Source organism: Euleptes europaea, chromosome 17, assembly GCF_029931775.1.
Source record: "Euleptes europaea isolate rEulEur1 chromosome 17, rEulEur1.hap1, whole genome shotgun sequence".
Taxonomy (NCBI): domain Eukaryota; kingdom Metazoa; phylum Chordata; class Lepidosauria; order Squamata; family Sphaerodactylidae; genus Euleptes; species Euleptes europaea.
The window spans coordinates 13813075-13834954 of NC_079328.1; the positions used below are offsets into that span (position 1 = coordinate 13813075).

The 21880-nt window shown below is 50.2% G+C and overlaps 1 protein-coding gene across 1 annotated transcript in view; it reads right to left on the reverse strand.

Annotated features, from left to right (window-relative positions):
• Positions 1 to 7349: 7349 nt before the first annotated feature.
• Positions 7350 to 21880, reverse strand: part of DIAPH1 (diaphanous related formin 1) — a 112846-nt gene continuing 98315 nt past the window's right edge. The window contains exons 26-27 of the mRNA XM_056862298.1: positions 19991 to 20077; positions 7350 to 7522 (exon numbers count right to left, since the gene is read on the reverse strand). Of these exons, the coding sequence (XP_056718276.1) occupies positions 7350 to 7522; positions 19991 to 20077 (260 nt within the window). The remainder of the gene's footprint in view (positions 7523 to 19990; positions 20078 to 21880) is intronic.

A 21880-nucleotide genomic window follows, 5' to 3' on the forward strand; every position in this document is an offset into this window, starting at 1 on the left:
AATCCTCCTGTTTGCTGAAGCCGAGCAGGCTGAGATTTCAGCCGATTTCCCAGAATTGCTACATGATGTTCTAGGACTTCACGGTTGTCTCCAGGGAGGCTGTAATAGCAATTTATGCCTCATTGAATTCTTGCAGCTCAGAGTGTCTCTTCCTGGGAAAAATAGAGCGCAGCTGTGACCAGGCAGCTCTTGCCTAAGCGAGCCTCATGAGGAAACGGGCCCAGTGCGTTTTACTGCCATGTGCTGTTAACGCAACGTTTGACTCATCCGGGAAACAGCGCAACAAGCGGCTCACCTTTTGCGGCACAACAACCAAGCTGCCCTGAGCAACGAGGTGGGAGAGTCATGCGTTTCTCACACCGAGGCATTATGCAGCATTGCCATTCAGGGCATCAGCCTGGATTTTACAAGCCTGTAGCATTCGGTATCAAAGGAGCATGCCTATTACATTAGGTGCTATGAAACATAGGCAGGATGCTGCTGCCGTCGTCGTGTTAGTGGCCTTCCTAGAAGCTCCTGGTTGGTCACTATGTAAACAGACTGCTGGACTTGATGGATCTTGGTCTGATCCAGCAGGGCCTTTCTTATGTTATTAGAACGTGTTTCCTTTACTGAGAAAACCCATAAAATAAAAAGCAGTTCCACCACTTTCTTCAACGGGGCCTTTTCTATTAATATTGAGATTGGTTCATGTGAGGGCCAGAGGTTGAAACGTCTTAAGCCTCAAGACCTCAAACTTTGGCCCCAAACATTTTAAAAAATCAGTTCTGCAAGCTATGAAAACTAGGGTTGCCAACCTCCAGGTGGTAGCTGGAGACCTCCCGCTATTACTACTGATCTCCGGGTAAGAGATCAGTTCCCCTGAAGGAAATGGCCTCTTTAGTAATTGGACTCTCTGGCATTGAAGTCCCTCCCCTCTCCAAACCACGCCCTCCTCAGGCTCCACCCCCAAAATTGCCATTTTGCTATTTTAATGCTTTTAAAGAATTTTAAATTTTGCATAGCGCTTCTAATAAATTATATTTGTAATATTTCTACATAGACTTATATAATTGCCATTTTGCTATTTTAAGGCTTTTAAATAATTTCAAATTTTGCATCGCGTAAATATATTTTTGCATATAGTCTAATAAATTATATTTGTAATATTTTTACATAGACGTATATAAATCTTCCTCTCACCCAACCTCGGGTACCCAGCTTTTGTTTTTAGGTTGGGTTTCATTCCCCCTTTTTTTCTTCCTCCACCCCCAAAATCTCCAGGTATTTCCCAAGCCGGACCTGGCAAACCTAGTGAAAACCAACAACACCAGAAGGCAGATTGAAAGCTCTTCACATATTTCAAGCACATGTCACTGAAGTGCTTGGAGTCAGTGAGAAGTGAGACAGGAGAGACGTTTTTTGAAGAAGGTGCGCATGAGGGTGATGAGAATTGGGGAGACCCCATTGTGTGGCTTCTGTTTTGAAGAAAAGCTTGGCTCTGGAAGGTATTGAGACCAAGACTGAATAGAGAATACAGTTTAAAAATGTGGCACGTGGTGAAAGCTATGGGGGGTGGGTGGGGGGGAGAAGCAACATCTTCTGAACAAAGTTCAGCTTCCCTCCCTCCAGAGAGTCTTGGCTGGCCTTAGCAGTTCAGCATGCTCAGTGGAATATGGAGATACAACTGATGGGCAGGCACAGATTTTCTCTCTTGCTTGTGAACTAGCTCTAAAGCCACAAACTAGTGAGCAACAAGTCATGAACAGGCACTTTTAGGACGTCAAGGAAAAAACCAGAGGGAAGAGAGAAAAGGCTGCTGTTGACCGTGACAAATACCACCCCCGGGGCTGAAGTTCCTGATAGCCTAAAAATAAGATAATGGTTTCATTGAAAGACTTTTACACCCTGTAGACAGGGCTTTTCACTGTGCTTGGCAACACTTCTGTCTGTTTCAGAGGGAAATGGTGAGGTTGCCTGGATTTCTAAAATCTGGCTTAATCCAATCTGCTAAATTTTAGGGCCCCAAACTTCTCCCACAAGTTGTCCGTCTGTTCGTACGTGGAGGTGCACAATTTCCTGTCTCAGCCAAGGAGCCAACTGTGGATTCCTATCATGGAGAAGAACTGAACGGATCAGTTCTCCTCTGGACGAGGGAAATCCCACCACCCCGTCAGAAAGTGATTCCTCAGAACATGGAAAAGGAGTGTGTGTGTGTGTGTGGAGATGGTGGTTCTCTACTTGGCCAAGTAACACGAGGGCTTTCAAAGCATTTCAAAACAAAGGACTCTTGGGAGACTCCCCGCCCCAAAAGTTGGCATCTAGGGCCAGGCCAAGGAAGAAGGCATTTATTCTAGTTCCTAGCTGGTGGCAATTTGACTGGGGAGGGCAGGAAGTCCCACATTCAATCTCTGGAATTTCAGGTGATAAGGAACTTAGGGAGTATCAATGGACCTATGATCGATGGCTACCAACCTGGAGGGCTTTAAGAGGGGAGTGGACATGTTCATGGAGGAGAGGGCTAATCATGGCTACTAGTCAAAATGGATACCAGTCATGATGCATACCTATTCTCTCCAGGGCTATACCATGCCATCTTCCCTTTCCTGATTCGCAGTACAGCACCGTATTTAGCCCGGCTGAAATCTCTGTGCATAAGGCAAAGTGCGGCGCACGCGAGCTTAGTTTCGCTCACAGCCAGTTCAAAGCAGCACATCTATATGTGGGGATTCAAATATTTCCTGCTTCCTGGGAGCTCTTTCTGAGCAGGGCAGAGGTGTGTGTGTGCTGCCATGTGAAATAAAGGACATACTGGAAGCAAATAAAAAAATTTATTAACATTTTAGAACAAAATAATTGGCTATCACAAGTCCCCCAAAACACCCAATACACTATGAATTATAATTTTCGTGAAATATAACTTAACAAAATTACATTAAAAATAAAAGTTGCAGAGATCCCAGTGTCTGTCACAACATTGCTTGAGGAAAGGGGGACAATTAATACACTACAAATGATAAATCTTTTACGAAATATAACAAAATTACAATGAAAAAAAATAAAAGAGGCCAAGATCCCGGCAGCTGGCACAACTTTGGTGCAGGGAAAGGGCAAGCGGAAACAGTAGCACAGAGGCCCTCGGGGCAGAAACTCAGGCCAAACCCCAGGGGCTGAAGCAGCACCTTTCTTAACAATCTGCCCAGTCTCCATGGAGGACAGATTGGCAGTCCGTGGCAGACAATAACCCCTCCAGCTCATGTTAGGAAACCTCCTATTGCTTTGCTGTCCCTGAGCACCCTTTGAAAGCACAGACTTATAGCTCTCACCCTATGGGGGGAAAAGGGGGGAGGCTCAGGGGGTGGTGAGGCTGGCCCCCATCCAAGCCCCCAGGCTTCAAGGGCAGAAATGGCCACTCCATCCTTGTGGATGCTCGGGAACAAAAGTGAACCCCGAGAAGCCGAACGGCCTCCACCTCCAAATGTCCTCACAGGAGGAGGATCAAACCCTCTCTGGCAACCCATCAAGTTGAGCTACTGGATGGTGTCTGCGTTAATAAGAGCCACAGTAAGACCCCTCCCACCCCATGTCTCAGGTTCTCTATTGTCAGTGGAGGAAAAGAAAACAGCGGGACAAGTTAGCCACTTCCTACAAGACTCACACAGCCGGAGGGACAACCCGACAGTGATTGGGCTTGCTGCTGCTGCTTTTAAGTACTAAGAAAGGAAACTCCTGACCTCCTCTTGTAGCTCCTGCTGTGGTGGCAGAAGTGGTCATTTCTTTCGAAGAGGTGGTGGCAGCGTCCTTTCCCCAGCACAGCGGGTGCACCTATCCTGCCCCACAAGCCAGCCTCGTTCCATGAAGGGGCATTTCCAGAAGGAGCCGGGCCAAGAAAATACGCTGCCTCCTTCCCATGTGCAGGAAGGGCTCTCTCCCCACACCAAAACCACCCTCTGTCTGGACCAAAGCAGCAGCAACAAACCTCCGGCAAACCAGGGCAAGCAAAAAGTGTGAGGTTCGGGGGGGGGGGAACTACCCGAGTATTATTCCTATGGGTGAAAATTAAAGTTGCAAAGGGATGAAACTGACTCAATACAGTAAAATCATTTGTTCCCAGAGAAAATAAGGGCTTTGTGTAGGGACACGGCTGGTGTGTGCGTGTGTGTGTGTGGGTAAGCCTCCCCCAATCCAGACTGGTGGGGCCAAAGGCAGCCCAAAGGACAGCAGCTCCTCTTCTGCCAGAGAAGCAAACAATCCTTTGGAAGATAAGCAGTCGCTTACTATCTTAGCCCTGAGTCTTTCAACTTGGCAATGAAGCTTGGTGCTCACGACTCCAAGACATGGTGGTGGTGGGGGGCTGGATCCTTCCTAAGATTTGCCGTGTCATGAGGTGAAGAACAGGTAACGAACGTGTGACAATTTGGACCAGGAGAGGCACTGTTTGAAAAGGGGTGCCCAACTTCAGGTTTTTGCTTCTCTTCCAGCACAACTCTTAAGTGCATTGCTTTGTGGCACCAATGGGCACCCCCTGCCTGGCCCTCTGCCCCCCTTTCCCCACCTCCTCTCCTTGGAGTTAAAGGGGATCCGAGAGAGGAGAGGGGCTGTTTTGGAACGTGCCATTTCCCCTTTTCAAACATCTTTCCAAGCCACTCAATACGGTGACAACACAGTGGCATCCCTTACGTGTTAAGCAGAAAGGTGGCACGATGCGAAATCCGTTCTTCTGCGGAACTTCACAGAGCCACTGGTTATGGCAATGTGGGGTCATAAAAAGAGTGGCGTGCCTTGGGCGCAGGCTTGGGGAGTGTAGCCCGGTGTTGGCCTGCCCTTACACAGATGCCCGCCTGGGATGTGCTGGGGTAAAGAAGGTGTAACCTTCCCTTGGGGTATGGCTCTGCGACTCCCATCCAGTCCAGTATTGGCATGATGATGTCAGGGAAAAGGCTTGTGCCCGCACCTCCCTTGGCTTTGCAGTGACAGTGCTAGAAAGTCTGGATAGGATCCAAAGAGTTACTTTAGGCAGACCCCAACTTTAGTGCTAGACTTTTCTTCCTGGAATGCAAGCGTCCCGCCCCGTCCCAAAATTCATGGCAAATGGGACGCCACTTCTCATGTCCGAGTCCTCCTTGAGCATGCCGGCCTCGCTGCAGTGTGTGCCTGGCCTTAGCGCCGGGGCACCGACCCTTCCACTCAGGAACAGCAAGGGAAGCAACGACCCCAGCTAGAGCCTCTTGCGCCCCAGACACTCGAGGCCTTTATATGTGGACGATACGTTCTGGTGGCCATCCAAAACCTGGCGAATATCAGCTTTCTCACGCATGCGCTGACAACACCCCTCACCCCCAGCAAAGGTCTGGAAAATCCAGACGCCGGCTAGTATTGACAGCCATTCACCAAATCCACCTGAGATTGTCACAGCATGTGCGGGTGAATGTTAATTTTTGCCACATTTCAGATAGTCTAACACACACACACACAAATATAACTAATTCTGACAAATTGCGCTAGACCTCAGCATTCTTACATTCATCCAAGTGGCCAAGGAACTAAAAAAGGCTGCGGCCAGGTTTGTGTGCACGCCCCCCTTCCCTCTTTTTACTCTGTTGCTCAACAATCAAGTCCTTGAACAAATAAGTGGTTCCCAGTAAGGCCAGGGTTGCCCCGGCAGAAAAGAGAGATGACCCTCCCCAGACCCAGGGTGCTCATGCCAGCATGTTCTCTCAAGACAAGCTACAGGCCTGGCAGATAGCGCATGACAAACCACACCGTCCTCGACAGACAACGAGGCCACCATTCCGCCATGCGCCTGACGGGGAGGCCCCGGACTCCGTGTGATTTGGGCTGCGTTTCCACCCGCAGGAATATAGAACAGTATTGTGAAGAGCTGCCAGGAGCTTCCCCCTCCCCAGGGGAGAAAGCCCACCGTGGGAGACCCTGGAAGGGAATGATGTTGGGGAATGATATGGGAGGATGCAACCTAGTGCAAGGAGAGAATTCCAGGATCATGCATATCTTCCAGGTATTGTCATCTCACATTCACAAAATTTCCTTTTAAAAACAAAATCCAATACAAAAATAGATACCTTTGAAAAGTGACCTTTTTAGGTTGAGAGGCTCTGCCTCCCCCGCCGCCACTGCGTGGAGATTTGGAGGCTATGGTCCCTATGGTATGAGGTACAAGCTGCTGCAGGCGGGGCTGATGGAGCCAGAGGTCTGAGTGGCAGCTTCCAAACCTCACGTGGCAGAGACCCATGTGAGTTTGCCATAAAACACAAGACTGTACAATTTTTTTTCCAGTGGCAAGTCCCGTGCAAACATTACACAGTGAAGAAGCGCAACACCCCCCCCCCCCGTTTTGTTCCTTTGGGACCGCAGGGAGCATTTCCCTTGGGGGTGGGAAAGACACCTCCCCATGAGGCCGAGCAGTACAGAAGCATACATTTGATTCCTCTCGGCTCAACAGCATGCTGAGGTAGGCGTAGCACCTGCCTCCCGTGCAACAAGTCGGCAGTCAGCCTTTACATCTGTACGGGTCGCCACAGTCACAACGTCGTTTCCACAGCGGCAGGAAGAACTTAAGTCGAAAGGCAGAAATAGCAGCACAGCAGAGCAGCAAAATCATCTTGACACAGAGAGAAGGGACGCGGGACCTGATGCAATCCTCAGGCAGAGCCCTGACACCACAGTGATCCAGGAGATGGCAATTTCAGCAGCCAGCAGAGAGCAAGCCAAGGAGATTCCACGAGCACCGCAGCTGGGGGAAGCAGAAGTCCGGCTCTGTCCTCCGGCATGGCTCCCTCCTATGGAGCACAGCTTGGGGGTGGTGGGGGTGGTCAGGATTCCAGCACAGCTGGAAGGGAGCCTATTGAGAAGAGGCTGTTGGGGGTCCGGCAGCCCAAAGTAAGAATGGCCAAAAAAAAAGGGGGGGGGAGGAGGAGAAAAGAATCCTGCTTAAGGCAGTGTGCTGCATTTCGATTTTGGCAACACGCGTTGCAGGGAAACATGTAGCCTGGCAGGGTTCTGGCCTTCAGTCTCCCCTTCTAGGTCTGCTTTTTTCTCTCAGGATCACTCCCCCCTGGCCTGCAGGGGAGGGGGATCACAAAGCAGCAGGTCTAAGGGCGGTTACAAGCAGGACGCAAGCACGAGGGCTCTGATTTCGAGAGAGGCGGAAGGCAGGTGGGAAATCCGAGGCAAGCCGCAGAGGATAACCACAGGCTCAAAGACGGCGCAAAAACAGTCGAAGGGAATGAAGCAGAAGAGATGACCGTGCGCGTCTCTCCCCCTGCCTACAAAAGGAGTCGCAAAGTGATGCAGTGTTGCTTCGATTCCTTGGTCAAATGTGCTGCAGGCATGAGTCCGAGCCTGGCACAGCCCTAGTTCTGACGGCTGCTGGCCTGCTTGGCGGTCTCGTCGGGCGTCTCTCCGTCCGGGGCTTCCCCGTCTCCGTCCCTTTTCAGTGCTTTGCTGGCCCTGGCCCCGAGAGCATCGTCCTTGGTCAGCTCCGAGGCTAGCAGTGAGGTGACAGCGCAGCCAACTTTTCTGTTTGCTGGGAGGTGGGTGGGGGGGAGAGAAGCAAAGAAACAAAGAGGTGAGACCCCAGCGTGATCATGGGCACCGCTCTGCTCCTCTTGCCCTAAGCAACTTCAGCATCCCACCTGGCCCCTGATTCTGCGCCTGAAATTTCTCTACCTTCTTAGGCCTTTTATGCATGGCTGTTTCCTTCGCAGCCACCCCTCTGATGACTTTGGGTCTTTGTTTTGTTTTTAAATTCATTAAGAGAAAATGAGAATATAACAATAAAAGAAAATGGAAATAGAACATTACTAAAATACTCATAATACAAATTCTTGAAAAGAAACGAAAACCGTGCTGCTAATACAACTAAAATACCCATAACAGTGAACCAAGCAATACTCTTATTTATTTGAAATCTGCATGATTATTACACCACTACCTCTCTGCGACTTTGGGTCTTTCTTTGGATTCTGCATGCCGTTTCCGACCGTCAGAGGTCACCTTGCTCTCCCCCTGCGTCCCCCCCCATTTTCAAATTCGAGATAAAACAGGTCCCTGAAATGCAGGCAAAATGTGGAGAAACACAGGGGGAGAGCGAGGAGACCTCTGACAGTTGGAAACGGCACGCAGAATCCAAACACAGACCCAGTCAACGGAGGGGTGACTGCGAGGGAAACAGCCGTGCATAAAAGGCCCTTATCCACTCTGCTGGAATTACAATCAATAATCAAAGCAGGAGGAGGAGGAGGAAAAGAGTTAGTTTTTAAATGCCGACTTTCTCTGCCACTTAAGGGAGAATCAAACCGGCTTACAATCACCTCCCCTTCCCCTCCCCACAACAGACACCCTGTGAGGTAGGGTGAGGCTGAGTGTGACTTGCCCAAGCTCACCCAGATGGCTGTGTGTGTGTAGGAGCGGGGAAACAAATCCAGTTCACCAGATTAGCCTCCGCCTCTCATGTGGAGGAGTGGACAATCAAACCCGGTTCTCCAGATCAGACTCCACTGCTCCAAACCACCGCTCTTAACTACTACACCATGCTGGCTCTGCACCACGCTGGAGAAAGGACAGCAATTTAAAGAAAAGAAGGGTTTGGAGAGAAGCATCTATTCGTACGGTGTGTGCGCACACATTTCTTCCTCCACAGTGTGGATTTTGAATCATGGAGCACTTTTCAGGAGAGAAATTTGTCACAGAGCACTAATTTTCACCTTGCACCTATATACTAAACCGAATGACAGTAGTGTTTTTTCTTTCCAATCTCTTCAAGGAGCACTAGGGAGATGTTTCGCGGAGCACCAAGTGCCCCTTGGAGCGCAGTTTGAGAACCTCTGCTTTGGAGGGTGGACTCTATGGAATTATTCCCTTGGAGAAAACGGATGCTTTGGAGGGTGGACTCTATGGCACTGTAGCCCAATGAGGTCCCTCTCCTCCTCAGACTCTACCCCCAGATCTCCAGAAGTTTCCCAACCTGGATCTCATAATCCTACCCTCCACCCCCAGTGGTGGCCAGAGGGACCTGGCAACCCTAGGCCCCCCTGAGATGGATTCCAGTAAGTACATCTGACCAGCATTCCAGAGGGCTTCCCTGTGTGCTCAATGCCATCGCTGGGGGTGTCCAGAAATGCTCAAACACGTCTTAATCGGACTTCACGGCCAGGGGGACAAGAAGAACAGACATAATCCCCAGAAACAGCACTTCCTTTCTCTGTGAACTGGAAACGGACAACAGTGGTCTAAGAATGTCCCACGGTGCCTGTACAGACCTTCTTAGGCACAAGAACACAACCGATGGCGCTTTCCAGTTACAACTAAAAGAAAAGTTACAGGCACCCAAACTCATTGGCACAACACTCAGGCAGGACCTTTGGTGAAGCTGTGAAAACCACTCATGGTCCTTGAGATGAACCAGAGCCCAACAGCTCATGTGGGGTTTGAGGCTGAGCTTCAGAAGCTCAGATTGGAGGAGAAGCCGCAGCAGCCACACACGGTCTATCACAAGCTCCCACAACAGCAGACAGCAACAGAGATGGGCATGCCGAAAAAGGTCAGCAACGACAGATGCATTGTCTACGGACAGAGCCACTTCCATACCATGCACAAAAACAGAGACCAGAAGGCATGCAGTGCACGCACACTTTTATACTACGGTGTGGCACCATATGCACACACAGTGTCCAGAAAACCTGCTGGCACAGAGAGGTTCAAAGAAAACATTTGTGCTCAGGGAGATGAGTTGAGGAAGACCGGAGAACAAAGGGGCTACTGGGGCTGCTGACATGGGGTGCTGTAGGTCTGTGGGGAGATCCCCAGGAAGAAAAGGACATATTTTTAGCACATCTGGCAAAAGACCCTTTCTCTGCATCAGAAACACACGCTTCACCAACATGCATTGGGCACATAAACTGTAAGTCTAACTGTGAAACACCCTCTGCCCTCACACCAGCGCCTGCGGACCGTGTTCTGCAAGAACCATCTCTCCCTTTGAATGGGGGAGACACAGGTCTGCTCTTCGAGTGCTGTCTCCTGAAGTTGTACCTCACCATGCCTTATACTGAATCAGACTTCTGGTCTATCAAGGTCAGTATTGTCTACAGCGGCTCAGGCAGAGGTCCTGCTTATCACCTGATACCTGATCCTTCTACCTGGAGATGCCAGGGATTGAACCTGGGACCTTCTGAATGCCAACCAGAAGCTCTACTACTACTGAACCACAGCACTTCTCTTCACATACCTCCTGACCACACTGACTCACTCCTTGAAGATCTAAGGGAGAAGTCCTCACTCTCAACCTGTGATGCTGATGGTGCCCTATATTGCAGGGCCTCCTCCTTCTAAGCCCCTCTTGTTTGCAGACCAAGGTTTCGGCATAGGGAAGTGGCTCTTAGACTGTAGGCCAGGACCCAAAAGCAGACTGCCTCGAAGGCAGGTCTTGAGGGCAGGAGGAGGAACAGGGTTAGGTGGGAGAGGAGGCCCTGAGGCAGGGGTCCCCAATCTTTTTGAACTTATGAGCACCTTTGGAATTCTGGCACAGGTTGGTAGGCGCAACCGCAAAATGGCTGCCACAAGAGGTGGAGCCAACCCGAGGGGTGATGTAGGAGGTGGAGCCACCCACAGAGGAAGCCCAAGTGCAGGGGGAAAGGGGCATAATTTTAAAATGTACTGGAAAAGAGCAGAGAGAATAAAATCAACACTGTGGTGGCAGCAGCTGCCACTGAAACAACATTAGTTTAATTTGCCCAGCCCAGCGGATTGCCAGTGGCCAATCAAAAGCCCCGTTGGGCTTTAACAACACTTGGTGGGGCCAAGAAAGGTGCCCACGGGCACCACATTGGGGACCTCTGCTCTAAGGCAAATTCGGGCTTGCCTCTGAATAAGGCGCAAAATGGCCATGAAACACAGCTGGCTGCTCAGTAATGCCGTTGAGTTATAAGTAATAACCCGAAAACAAAATATAACATTTTTCAATGTTAACTGATGTGAGATTGTTACACTTCATGCTGGGAAAGTGGAAAGTGGCGTAGAGTTATTATACAAGTGGGGCCCGAGAACTATCATTATAGAAGCGGGTCCTGCTTCAAAAAGTGTGAGAACTGTCGCCTTAGTGTTAAACCACGTGTATCACATGGAGCCCTGTGTAAAATGAAGGTGTTTGGACATTTGTCATTAATTATTATGATTATTAAAGGAAAAGCTGCCAGAGGCTCCAATCAGAAGAAGATTTGTTTTTTATATGCCGAGTTTCTCTACCTTTTAAGGAGACTCAAACCGGCTTACAATCGCCTTCCCTTCCTCTCCCCACAACAGACACCTTGTGAGGCAGGTGGAGCTGAGAGAACTCTAAGAGAGCTGTGACTAGCCCAAAGTCACCCAGCTGGCTTCACGTGGAGGAGTGGGGAATCAAACCCGGTTCTCCAGATTAGAGTCCACCACTCTTAACCCCTACACCATGCTGGAAGAAGGGCAAGTATAGAGGCCAAGATCATTTCCCTCCTGCCAGGCAGTGTTCCTCTCCAAATCACACACCCCCAGGTTGATTTTCTCCCCATGGGAAGCAGGTACAGCTCTCTGAGCCAACAGATAAGCAGCTTGGATGATTGAGAGAGGGGAAAATATCTGAGGGAAAAGGGCATTTCAACCCCTTACCCCAATCTGTCTGCTCCTGACTGCAGCCTCTAGAATGGTTTTCATCATAAAGAAACATTTGGTGTTGTAAGAAAGCTGCCCAGAACTCCACATTACAATGGGTTGGGTCCCACAGATCCATTCCACCAGCGGAGGTGACTTTCCTGTGGCGAAGGAGCCTTCCCCACACAAGACGCAAGCTTCTGCTGTTGGAATGGATCTGTAGGAACCAATCCAACGGTTAGCTGGGCTTGCACAATTCATCTTCCATGGGAGTTCTTCACCCTCGCCCCCAAATCTGCAAGCTGTCTTAATAACCTTGACCCCCTACAAACCCACCCCGTTCTTGAAAAGCAATCTTTCAGGAGGGCTTTTGGTCAGCTAGTTTGCAGAGCTGGGTGGTGGGGAGGGGGAAGAGGGACAGGACGGTAAATAAGCAATTAGGAGCAAATGGAAGTGTCAGCTGAACAGACCGCCTGGGTGACGGATCACTTTGGCACCGGAGCCAGAAACACAGCACATGCCAGCCAGGAGGGATGGGAAGGAGGAGAGAGACGGCCAGAGGTCAGCCTCGGCCCAACAGAAGGAGGAGGACTGACCCAAACACGACAGGCCAGGCCCTCACAGAGGCCAGAAATGAACCCGGACCACATTTGAGAGTCGGGAGTGGAAACAGTGCCCAGGACAAGGTGTCCTTAAAAGTTCCAGGTAGCCATGTTGGCCCACAGAAAATCCCCAAACACAAAAGCCATGGAATACCCTTCATTGGGACCAACCAAAACATTCATCTAAGGCGCGCCCCCTTTGTCCCCACCTCCTAGACTTTGAAGGGACCTCCACGTTCTGTTTGGCGTTCAGCGATGTATAATTAGCCGCTGGCCTGGAGGCTGCCATGGCTTCACCTTCTTCCTCCCAGTAGGCCAAAGGTACAGACTGGTATCAGCCCCACCCAGGAAGGATGCAGGCAAAAGACCTTCAACATCATGGGCTGAATCGCACACCCTCCCCCCTAAAAAACCCATCCTGCTGAAGAGTTCTGGAGACCCTGAGAGCTTGTGCATGCTTTCTTGAGCCTTTTATGCAGGGATGTCTCCCCGTCGTCACTCCCGCCGACTGCTTCAGGGCTTGATTATGCATACCTTTTCCACCCGTCAGAGGTCGCCTTGCTCTCCCTGCGCATTTTGCCCGCATTTTCCAGATTCTGGCTAAAACAGCATCTGGGAAATGCGGGCAAAATGCGCAGGGAGAGCGAGGTGACCTCTGATGGGCGGAAAAGGCATGTATAATCAAAAGGAAGCCCTGAAGCAGTCGGTGGGGTGAGTGCGGGGAAACATCTCTGCATAAAAGGCCTTGGTCATTTTGGCTGGTCTTAACAAAAGTTATATATGTGGCTTTTGTTTCTCAATGCACCCAATGTTACTCATGTGGAAGGCCCCTGGCAATAGGGACAGTGTGGAACCCCGAAACTGAGGCTGCCTGTGACAATCTCTCCTCTTCCAATCCTCCCTGCCTACAGCACACAAGTGGGGGAATGGTGGTGGTGGGTTTTTTGAGGAACATGAACATGCCCACAGATTACCCGCTCAGATGCATCCTTCACCACCTCGCAAAGGGACAGGAGAGAGCTAGCTGCAAGGAAATAAAAGCGGCGCCTGTCAGATTACTCACAGAGAATGCTTGGAAGCAACCCCCCGCCCCCGGCCAAGAGATCCGAGCCGAGGCAGCAGGAAACACTTTTGCGCACAGTGACGGAGCCATCTGTATAAACTGGGCCTTTGACCCTTGAGCTCGAGGAGAAGGAGGGGGGGGGGACACATCTCTTCAGATCCGGCTTCTGCATCCAACAGTCATAAATAAAAGTGAGAGGACAAAGAAACTCGAGAATCCCACAATACAATAGAGGAACAACGGGCAAAGCATGCACAGAAAGGGGTGACTCAGTCGTTTTCCTCCTGGAACAAAGCCAGCGGGAGTGACAAGAAAGCGAAAGAACCAGTTTCTGTGCAGCCACACTGGAAAGACCTCTCGGGATTTGTTCTCGCTGAAGAGGTCTCGCTGTGGCTGGCCATGGACTGCGGGCGGAAGGCTCTGAGCAGCGCGAGGGGAGGCGGGCAATGGGGACCTCTTTCCTGCACATTGTACCCCGTGTGGATTGCCTTCCTCCTCTTTCTTTTTAATCAGCTGGCAAAAGCACACATAGATGCAGAATCTTTTCAAGAGCCAGCTGACATCAGAGCTCAATACCCCAACGTTAGGATTTTCTCTCTCTCATAAACTGAAATACAGAAAACCCTCACAAAATGCAGTACTCCTCCCAAAAAACCGGGCTCTTCCATTCCTCAGTGGCTTTGGATTTCAACTGAGTGAGACTCTGAACATAATGAAGTTCTTGCCGAGCAACGGGAGGTCACCAGGAAGAGAGAAAGCAAGCTCAAAATGCTTTGTGATCCCATTGGCAGTTATACAAAAGATACTTTAAATCCACACCAATTGACCCCAACAATACACAATGGAGTAGCATGCACTAAGGGCTGGAACCAACTGATTTTTTTGTTGGTGAAAAAGGAAGATGAGATCCCCTTTCACCACCAAAAAGGGCTACACTTGGGCATCACAGGACCTGCAAACACCAAAGGTCCACAGTAAGTAGGAGAACTGGACACGACTGATGGATCCAATCCCAAGGGACATGAGGCAGCCTTAAATGATGATGAGCCCCGTGGGCAGAGGGGTAAGATGCAGTACTGCAGTCAAAACTCTGCTCACAACCTGAGTTCAATCCTGACGGAAGTCAGTTTCCGGTAGTCAGCTCAAGGTTGACTCAGCCTTCCATTCTTCCGAGGTTGATAAAATGAGTACCCAGGTTGCTGAGGGTAAAGTGCAGATGACTGAGGAAGGCAAGGGCAAAACACCTGTAAACATGGTCTGCCTAGTAAACATTGTGATGTGACATCAAAATGATTAGGGGACTAGAGCAACTGTCCTATGGGGAGCGATTAGGACGCTTAAGGCTGTTTAGCTTGGAAAGAAGGCGGCTAACGGGAGACATGATAGAGGTCTATAAAATTATGCATGGCTTGGAGAGAGTGGACAGGGAGACGTTTTTCTCCCTCTCCCATAATACTAGAACACGGGGTCATCTGCTAAAGCTGGAGGGCGAGAGATTCAAAACAGATAAAAGGAAGTATTTTTTCACACAACGCATAGTTAAATTGTGGAACTCCCTGCCCCAGGATGTGGTGATGGCTGCCAGCTTGGAGGGCTTTAAGAGGTGAGTGGACATATTCATGGAGGAGAGGGGTATTCATGGCTATTAGTTAGAATGGATACTAGTCATGCTGCATACCTATTCTCTCTAGTATCAGAGGAGCATGCCTATTATTTTGGGTGCAATGGAACACAGGCAGGATGGTGCTGCTGCAGTCGTATTGTTTGTGGCTTCCTAGAGACACCTGGTTGGCCACTGTGTGAACAGACTGCTGGACTTGATGGGCCTTGGTCTGATCCAGCAGGGCCTTTCTTATGTTCTTATGACATCACCCCATGGGTCAGTAATGATCCAGTGCTTGAACAGGAGCTACCTTTACCTTAAATGACTACAGCCCTCTTCAGACATCACATCCCACCTGTCCCAGAAGCCTTCCAACCATGCACAGATCCTCCCTGATACACATCGCTGTCATGTTGTCTCTACGGCGTTCAATGTGTAGATTCTGAACATGCACACAGCTTCAGAAAGAGCAAACTGACCACGAGATTTCTCGGGAACTTATTCATGTGTCCAAAAGTTGTACATGCATGGAAAATAGGCATGTTGCCCCTGTTCAGACAACATTGCGACCGCACGCATCGGGCAGCATCACAGGCAGCACCTGCTCTCCATGTGTGGGATTGCCAGACTCCTGCTATTCATGGCCACAATGTTTGAAAATAGCCACTAGGGATGCAACTCCCGGCAGGGCAGCATGTTTCTTGTTCAGGCTGGAAGCCAGACACTCCAGCAGACTTGGGGAGTAGCCCATTGTTGGGGAGTAGCCAATGAGCCCCCCTGCCCCCAAGCTTGCTGGGGCACATGACTCCTTACAGGTTTGAAGGATGGTGTGTGTGTGTGTGTGTGTGTGGGGGGGGGGGAACAGATAGAAAACCTGAAAAGCAACCTGTTCCTCCCACCATCACCTTCCCGCCCCCACACTCAAAATATCCCCCAATAACTATGTCAGCTGTAAGCTATCTATGCAAGCAAGGCTGTGTGTTTTTGTTATGTGGATGCCGATTTTCCGAACCCTTTAAAAATACTGTTTCTTGATAATGCTGACTGTGTGGAGAAGAAAAAGCTTCTAAATTCAGATAATAAAGATGTCCAGTGTTGACGGCTTCCATTTCCAGCTTTTATTCCCCCCACCCCCTAGTTTTCCCAATTGGCAACGGCTAAAACGTGCAGCTGCTCACTGTTCCGCTTCTAACACTTGGTATGTTTGCAATTATGGCTTGAATAGAATGGCTTTTGTACTTTAAAATTTCAGATACACTAAACAGTACAGTGTTATGCACCCAGTTATACATAGCACATTTTATGTTCTCCAAGCAGTAAATGAGCTTAGATCTAACATCAAAATAAGTACGGCATATATTTCATTTTTTCTTAAAATGTTCCTAATTGTGTGGAACAAAACATGCCCACCTCCCCCAATTACTTCAAAGTGTCCAGAAATACTACCTCTCTGTCCCTATGGCAGGGACCGCGTCCCCTTGGTTTGCGTGGGCTACATAGAAGGAGCCTGGCCGGGCTATGGAGCCTGGCTGGGGCAGAGGGTGGAGTTATTGGTGCATTCTGGGATCCTCTCTCCAGGAGCAGATGCCTCGCATGATGCGAGAACCGCATAAGGGGTGACAAGATGGGCAGCCAAAGGCAGCCAGCCATGGGAGTCACCAGGCTGGAGTCATGACGGCAGGCCAGGGGACAGACACAAGAGCATTGTCTGCTCCCCTTCCGTGGCCGCCGGCTTTTCTTAATGGACTCGCAGGAACAATCTCCCTGCTGACTTGCCCCACAAAAGCCCTTTAAGCTCTTCAGCGGTGCCCGAGAGGCCTGTCTGCTTTTTCATTCCTTTATAGCCTTGCAAGATGCCAGCACCCAGAGTGAATAGAGACAGCTGCTCCTCGGCAAAACGGGAGTCAAAGATCAGCGCTGACGGGGTTTAGGCACAGTCTGCTGCGGTGACAGGGGTGACATAACCTACCCCCCCCCCCAAGCCCATGAAAAGGAGGGACGGTCTCAAACGTTTCGGGGTGTGTGCATGGACCATTTTCGCAAACAAATCCTCTGGAACGAAACCCGGCAAGTTCTTTGGAGGGCTCATCAGCGCATGCCTGCCACAGCTCATGAAGAAGAAGAGTTGGTTTTTATATGCCTACTTTCTCTACCACTTAAGGGAGAATCAAACTGGCTTACAATCACCTTCCCTTACCTTCCCCACAACAGACACCCTGTGAGGTAGGTAGGGCTGAGGAGTGTCACTAGGCCAAGGTCACCCAGCTGGCTTTGTGTGTAGGAGTGGGGAAACCAACCCGGTTCACCAGATTAGTGTCTGCCGCTCAATTGGAGGAGTGGGGAATCAAACCTGGTTCTCCAAATTAGAGTCCACCGTTCCTAACCACCGCTCTTAACCACTACATCCCGCTGGCTCTCAAGGGGCCGGATCTGGCCCATGGGCCTTATGTTTAACACCCCTCGTTTAGGCTCTCCATATGGACTGGACCTGGCTACCTGGACACATGCTGCTGCAGCTTTAAGGCTTGATCACTGTTATATCCTTCAAGGGTTTGCCCTTGAAGATATTTCTCATGTGGTCTGCACGAGTGATATTACTATCCAGTTTTCTTCCAAGGCCAACTCAAGATCTGCCTCTCCCTCAACAGTACGCTGGCCATTTGAGATCGGTTCTGCCATTATCTCTGCCAAAACTGGCAATGGCAAGAGTGCTGGTGGTGGGTTTCTCTTATGACCCTCTTTGGAATCCTTTACCTGAGGAGGTGAATGAAACTGTAGGGAAGCCAAGCAATTCGTTTCAGCTGACCGTCTTTGCCAGCTCCTCCCTATTGGCTGCAGTTTGTGTTTGAGGCACGGGATTTGTTATTGGGTTTTTTAAAACGCACGTGATTAGTTCACTGCCTTTTCAGACCTTCCTATCAGCCACTCTGGGAACAGGAAAAGTAGCACAGAAATATTTTATATCCAGAAAGGCCACCAAAAGTTTGACGACCGCTTCTGGACAGGGAGAAACTTTCCTCCCTCTCCCATAATACAAGAACGCGGGGTCATCTGCTGAAGTTGGAGGGTGAGAGATTCCAAACACATAAATGGAAGTATTTCTTTATACAATGAATAGAACTTGTGGGACTCCCTGCCCCAGAATGTGGTGATGGCTGCCAACTTGGAAGGCTTTAAGAGGGGACATGTTCATGGAGGAGAGGGCTATCCATTGCCACTAGTCAAAATGAATACTAGTCATGATGCACACCTATTCTCCCCAGTATCAGAGGAGCATGCCTATTATATTCAGTGCTGTGGAACACAGGCAGGATGGTGCTGCTGAAGTAGTTGTTTGTGGGCTTCTTAGAGGCACCTGGTTAGCCACTGTGTGAACAGAGACCGCTGGACTTGATGGGCCTTGGTCTGATCCAGCATGGCCTTTCATATGTTCTTATGTCTCCTTCCATTAGCTCAGCACCCCAGACTCTTGCTGCAGAGGCGGAGCAAGAGCCATGACCAGCAATTCAGACATCATGCCAAGTCACGGTCAGCAGAACTCAAGGGGATTGGCTGGTTTTGTTCTGGTCTGCTGGATGGTGACAAGCTGTGTCAGTTCAGATATTACATGAAAATATAACTCAGGTTCCTTAACTGTGATTTGGGGAGATCTCCCAAGATCACCCAGCAGGCTGCATTTGGAGGACTGGGGAATCAAACCCAGTTCTCTAGATTAGAGATCACTGTTCCTAACCACTACACCATGCTGATGACCTTTTCGTGGTCCTTGCCCCAGATCCAATTCTAAGAACGCTGACTAGACTTAAATCATGTTTATCTGAGTGCCAGTGTGGGGTAGCTGTTCCAGGATCAGACGATGATCTGGAAGACCTGAGTTCAAATCCTCACTTAGCCATGAAGTTCACTATGTGATCCTTGGGTCAGTCACTCTCTCAACAAGGTTGTTGTTGTGAGGATAAAATGGGGAAAGGAGAACCACATCGGTCACCCTGAGCTCCTTACAGAAAGGCGGGGGGTGGGGTGGGGGGTGGGAATGTAACAGACAAACAGAAAATTATGTATCAGCAGCTATTTGCCTGTTGTGGAAGATCAGCCAGAAAGGGAGGATTGTCATGAGACAGGTGTTCAAAAACATGCAGAGGCCAGAGAGGGAAAATTTAATGAGGCGTTAATTTTTACACAAAGAAGCTTCGAGGTAGTGGATTCATCACTCAATGATGTGTGGAGTAAGGAAGAGGTTTGTGGGTTTTTCCTGGCATAGAGCATGTGGAAATCAGCTGGCCCAGACAAGGCCACTCCAGAAGAGAGTCACAAGAAAGGCTATCCTTCCGAGGTCAGTAAAATGAGTACCCAGCTTGCTGGGGGTAAAGTGTAGACGACTGAGGAAGACAATGGCAGACCACCCTGTGGACACAGTCTGCCTAGTGAACGTCATGATGCAACGTCACCCCATGGGTCAGGAATGACCCAGTGCTTGCACAGGGGACCACCTCTGCCAGGCGAGATCCCCTTTCACCTCCAAAAAGGGCTACGCTCAGGCATCCCAGGACCCTCATACACCAAAGGTCTGCAGTAAGGAGAAGAACTGGACACGACTGGTGGAAAAAGCTGGTTGGATCCAATCCCAAGGGACATGAGGCAGCCCTAAATGATGATGAGCACCTGGCACAGAGTGGTAAGACGCAGTACTGCAGTCAAAGCTCTGCTCACAACCTGAGTTCAATCCCAACGGAAGTCGGTTTCAGGTAGATGGCTCAAGGTCGACTCAGCCTTCCCTCCTTCTGAGGTCGATAAAATGAGTACCCAGGTTGCTGGGGGTAAAGTGCAGATGACTGAGGAAGGCAAGGGCAAACCACCCCATAGACATAGGCTGCCTAGTAAAGGTTGTATTGCGACGTCACCCCATGGTCAGTAACAACCTAGAGCTTGCACAGGGGACTACCTTTACCTTTACTTTTTCAGGGGGATGAGGCAGGAAGTCTTTTCCAGGGACCAAAGTTTTGCCGCTCTACCCAGAACTCGTCCGTAGGCTCCAAAAGAAAGGGTGAAAGATAAAATCCCATTCTGCTTCCCGGGAGGACGCAAGTTCAGAGTAACACTTACCTTGGCGTGGTCCTCTTTTTCTACGGAAGGCTGCTCCGGACTGCAAGGCCTCTAGTAGACTGTCCATGACTCCAGTTTCATCACCTTCTGGAAGAGCAAGGGGAAAACAATAAAATGGAGACTGCTGTCAAACAGCACACCACACCCCCCAGCCCTTGTTATAGCTGTAAAAGGCGACACCTCTGACTTTGCCCACACAGAGTATTCAAGGGAGCACTCCTCTCTCAACCTTCTCACCACCACCAGGATGCAAAAAAGAAATCAGCCTAGGACCCAAATTCAAATATAGATAAGCATCGTGTGACACATACCATCTCAGAGTGCAGGTGTGTGTATGTGTAGCAATCACACATTCAATTGCTTCATTTAGTTAAAAAAAGCTCAACTCGCAGAAAGTTCACATATCCAGGAGAGACACTTCCTCACTAACCTGTGCATCTTTGCCTGCCAAGGGGAAGCATTCACACGGACAACCCCTCCACCTGTCGTCTGAAGCAGCACAGCCCCGAAAGCAGCCCCCGGGCCATTTCTGCACACCTGAGCCGGTTCTCTTCTACCCAGGACAGAGGAGCAGGCCAGAGCGGCATCAAGAAGTGGGACCAAAGAAAAGCCTCCTGTCGCCTCCCACTCCGCTAGCTTCCTGCCCACCAGGTGCCCGCCCCTCTCCTCTAGGGCTGATGTGAGTAAGGGGGGAAGGCTATCAAGCCCGTTCTTGCCATTCATGTCCTCAAATGGATTTGGGGCCCTTCTGGTGCTCTGATGCTTCCTCTAGCAAGACGGGCTGAGGGGGGACCCCCTTTGGGACAGCATTCCTCCCCCTCCCAAGCATCTTTTGAGGCAGGGTCCTGGCCAGCTTCCAAGGGCCCAGCTGCCAGCCCATTCTGCCGCTGCCTGCCATTCTGACTCGATCAATGCCCCCGGTCATGACAGCCCAGCCAGCCCCGTTAATCTTCCACTCTCCGAGGTGCTCTGGCCACTAAGAAGATTAGCCAGGCCTCCCAGAGGCTCTTCTCTCCCCAGCAACCAGCCTGCTGCTGGCCCAGACCACGTGCCACAGCAGACTTCGCCCTCGGCACTGTCAGGGACCTCTCTTGCCCATTGCTGAGGGGGGGAGGACAGAAGACAAAGAACAGAGGGAGGGTGCCTTGGCAAGGGGAGAGCCAGTCACACCCTCCACGTCCCTTTGACGGTGGCGACCGAAGGTGCTGTGGAAACAGCTGCACTTTTCAAAAAAAGGATTTTGTGAATGAATTCTTCAGCCAGATATAGCAGTTTTCTATACACCCGTTCCCTGTTTGGCCTGCTTTTTAGCAGCTGGTCTCCGGCCTCCCTTGTCAGCATCCAAAGTCTCTAAAAGCGTCTTCTGCTAAGAAGGGAAGGAGCCTGGGGCTGCCCTCTCCATTCATATTCCATCTGACTGCGTGGAATCGCCCCGGCGGTGAAAGCGTTAACTACAAATTTGCAAAGAGTGCCCTGCAAATCTCGGTTTCCAAGGCAACTGCTCCCAATGAAACATAAACCTATAAAATCACATTAGAACATCTGCCGGGCGCTTTCGGGCAGCCCCTGAATCCATTGTCCACAGCGCCACCTGCTGGCACACCTAACTGACTTCACCCAACCTACATTAGGGCTGTTCCCTCCCTGTCGTAACCCCACAAGCGAACCCTTATCGGATTGCGTGCGAAGGAGCCTAGAACTTCCAGGGCTAACAACAGAAGGGCGGCTGAGGCCACGACCTGCTGTGCGCTCTGCAAGGGAGAAGTCAAAAATTCGCCAAGGCTACAGCACTTGGTCATGGCGTAGGACAGTCCCCATGCCATCCTATTCATGCGCCTGCCTGCTGCATGGCCGCTTGGGCCAAAGGATCAGCTCAAAGCAAGAGAGAAA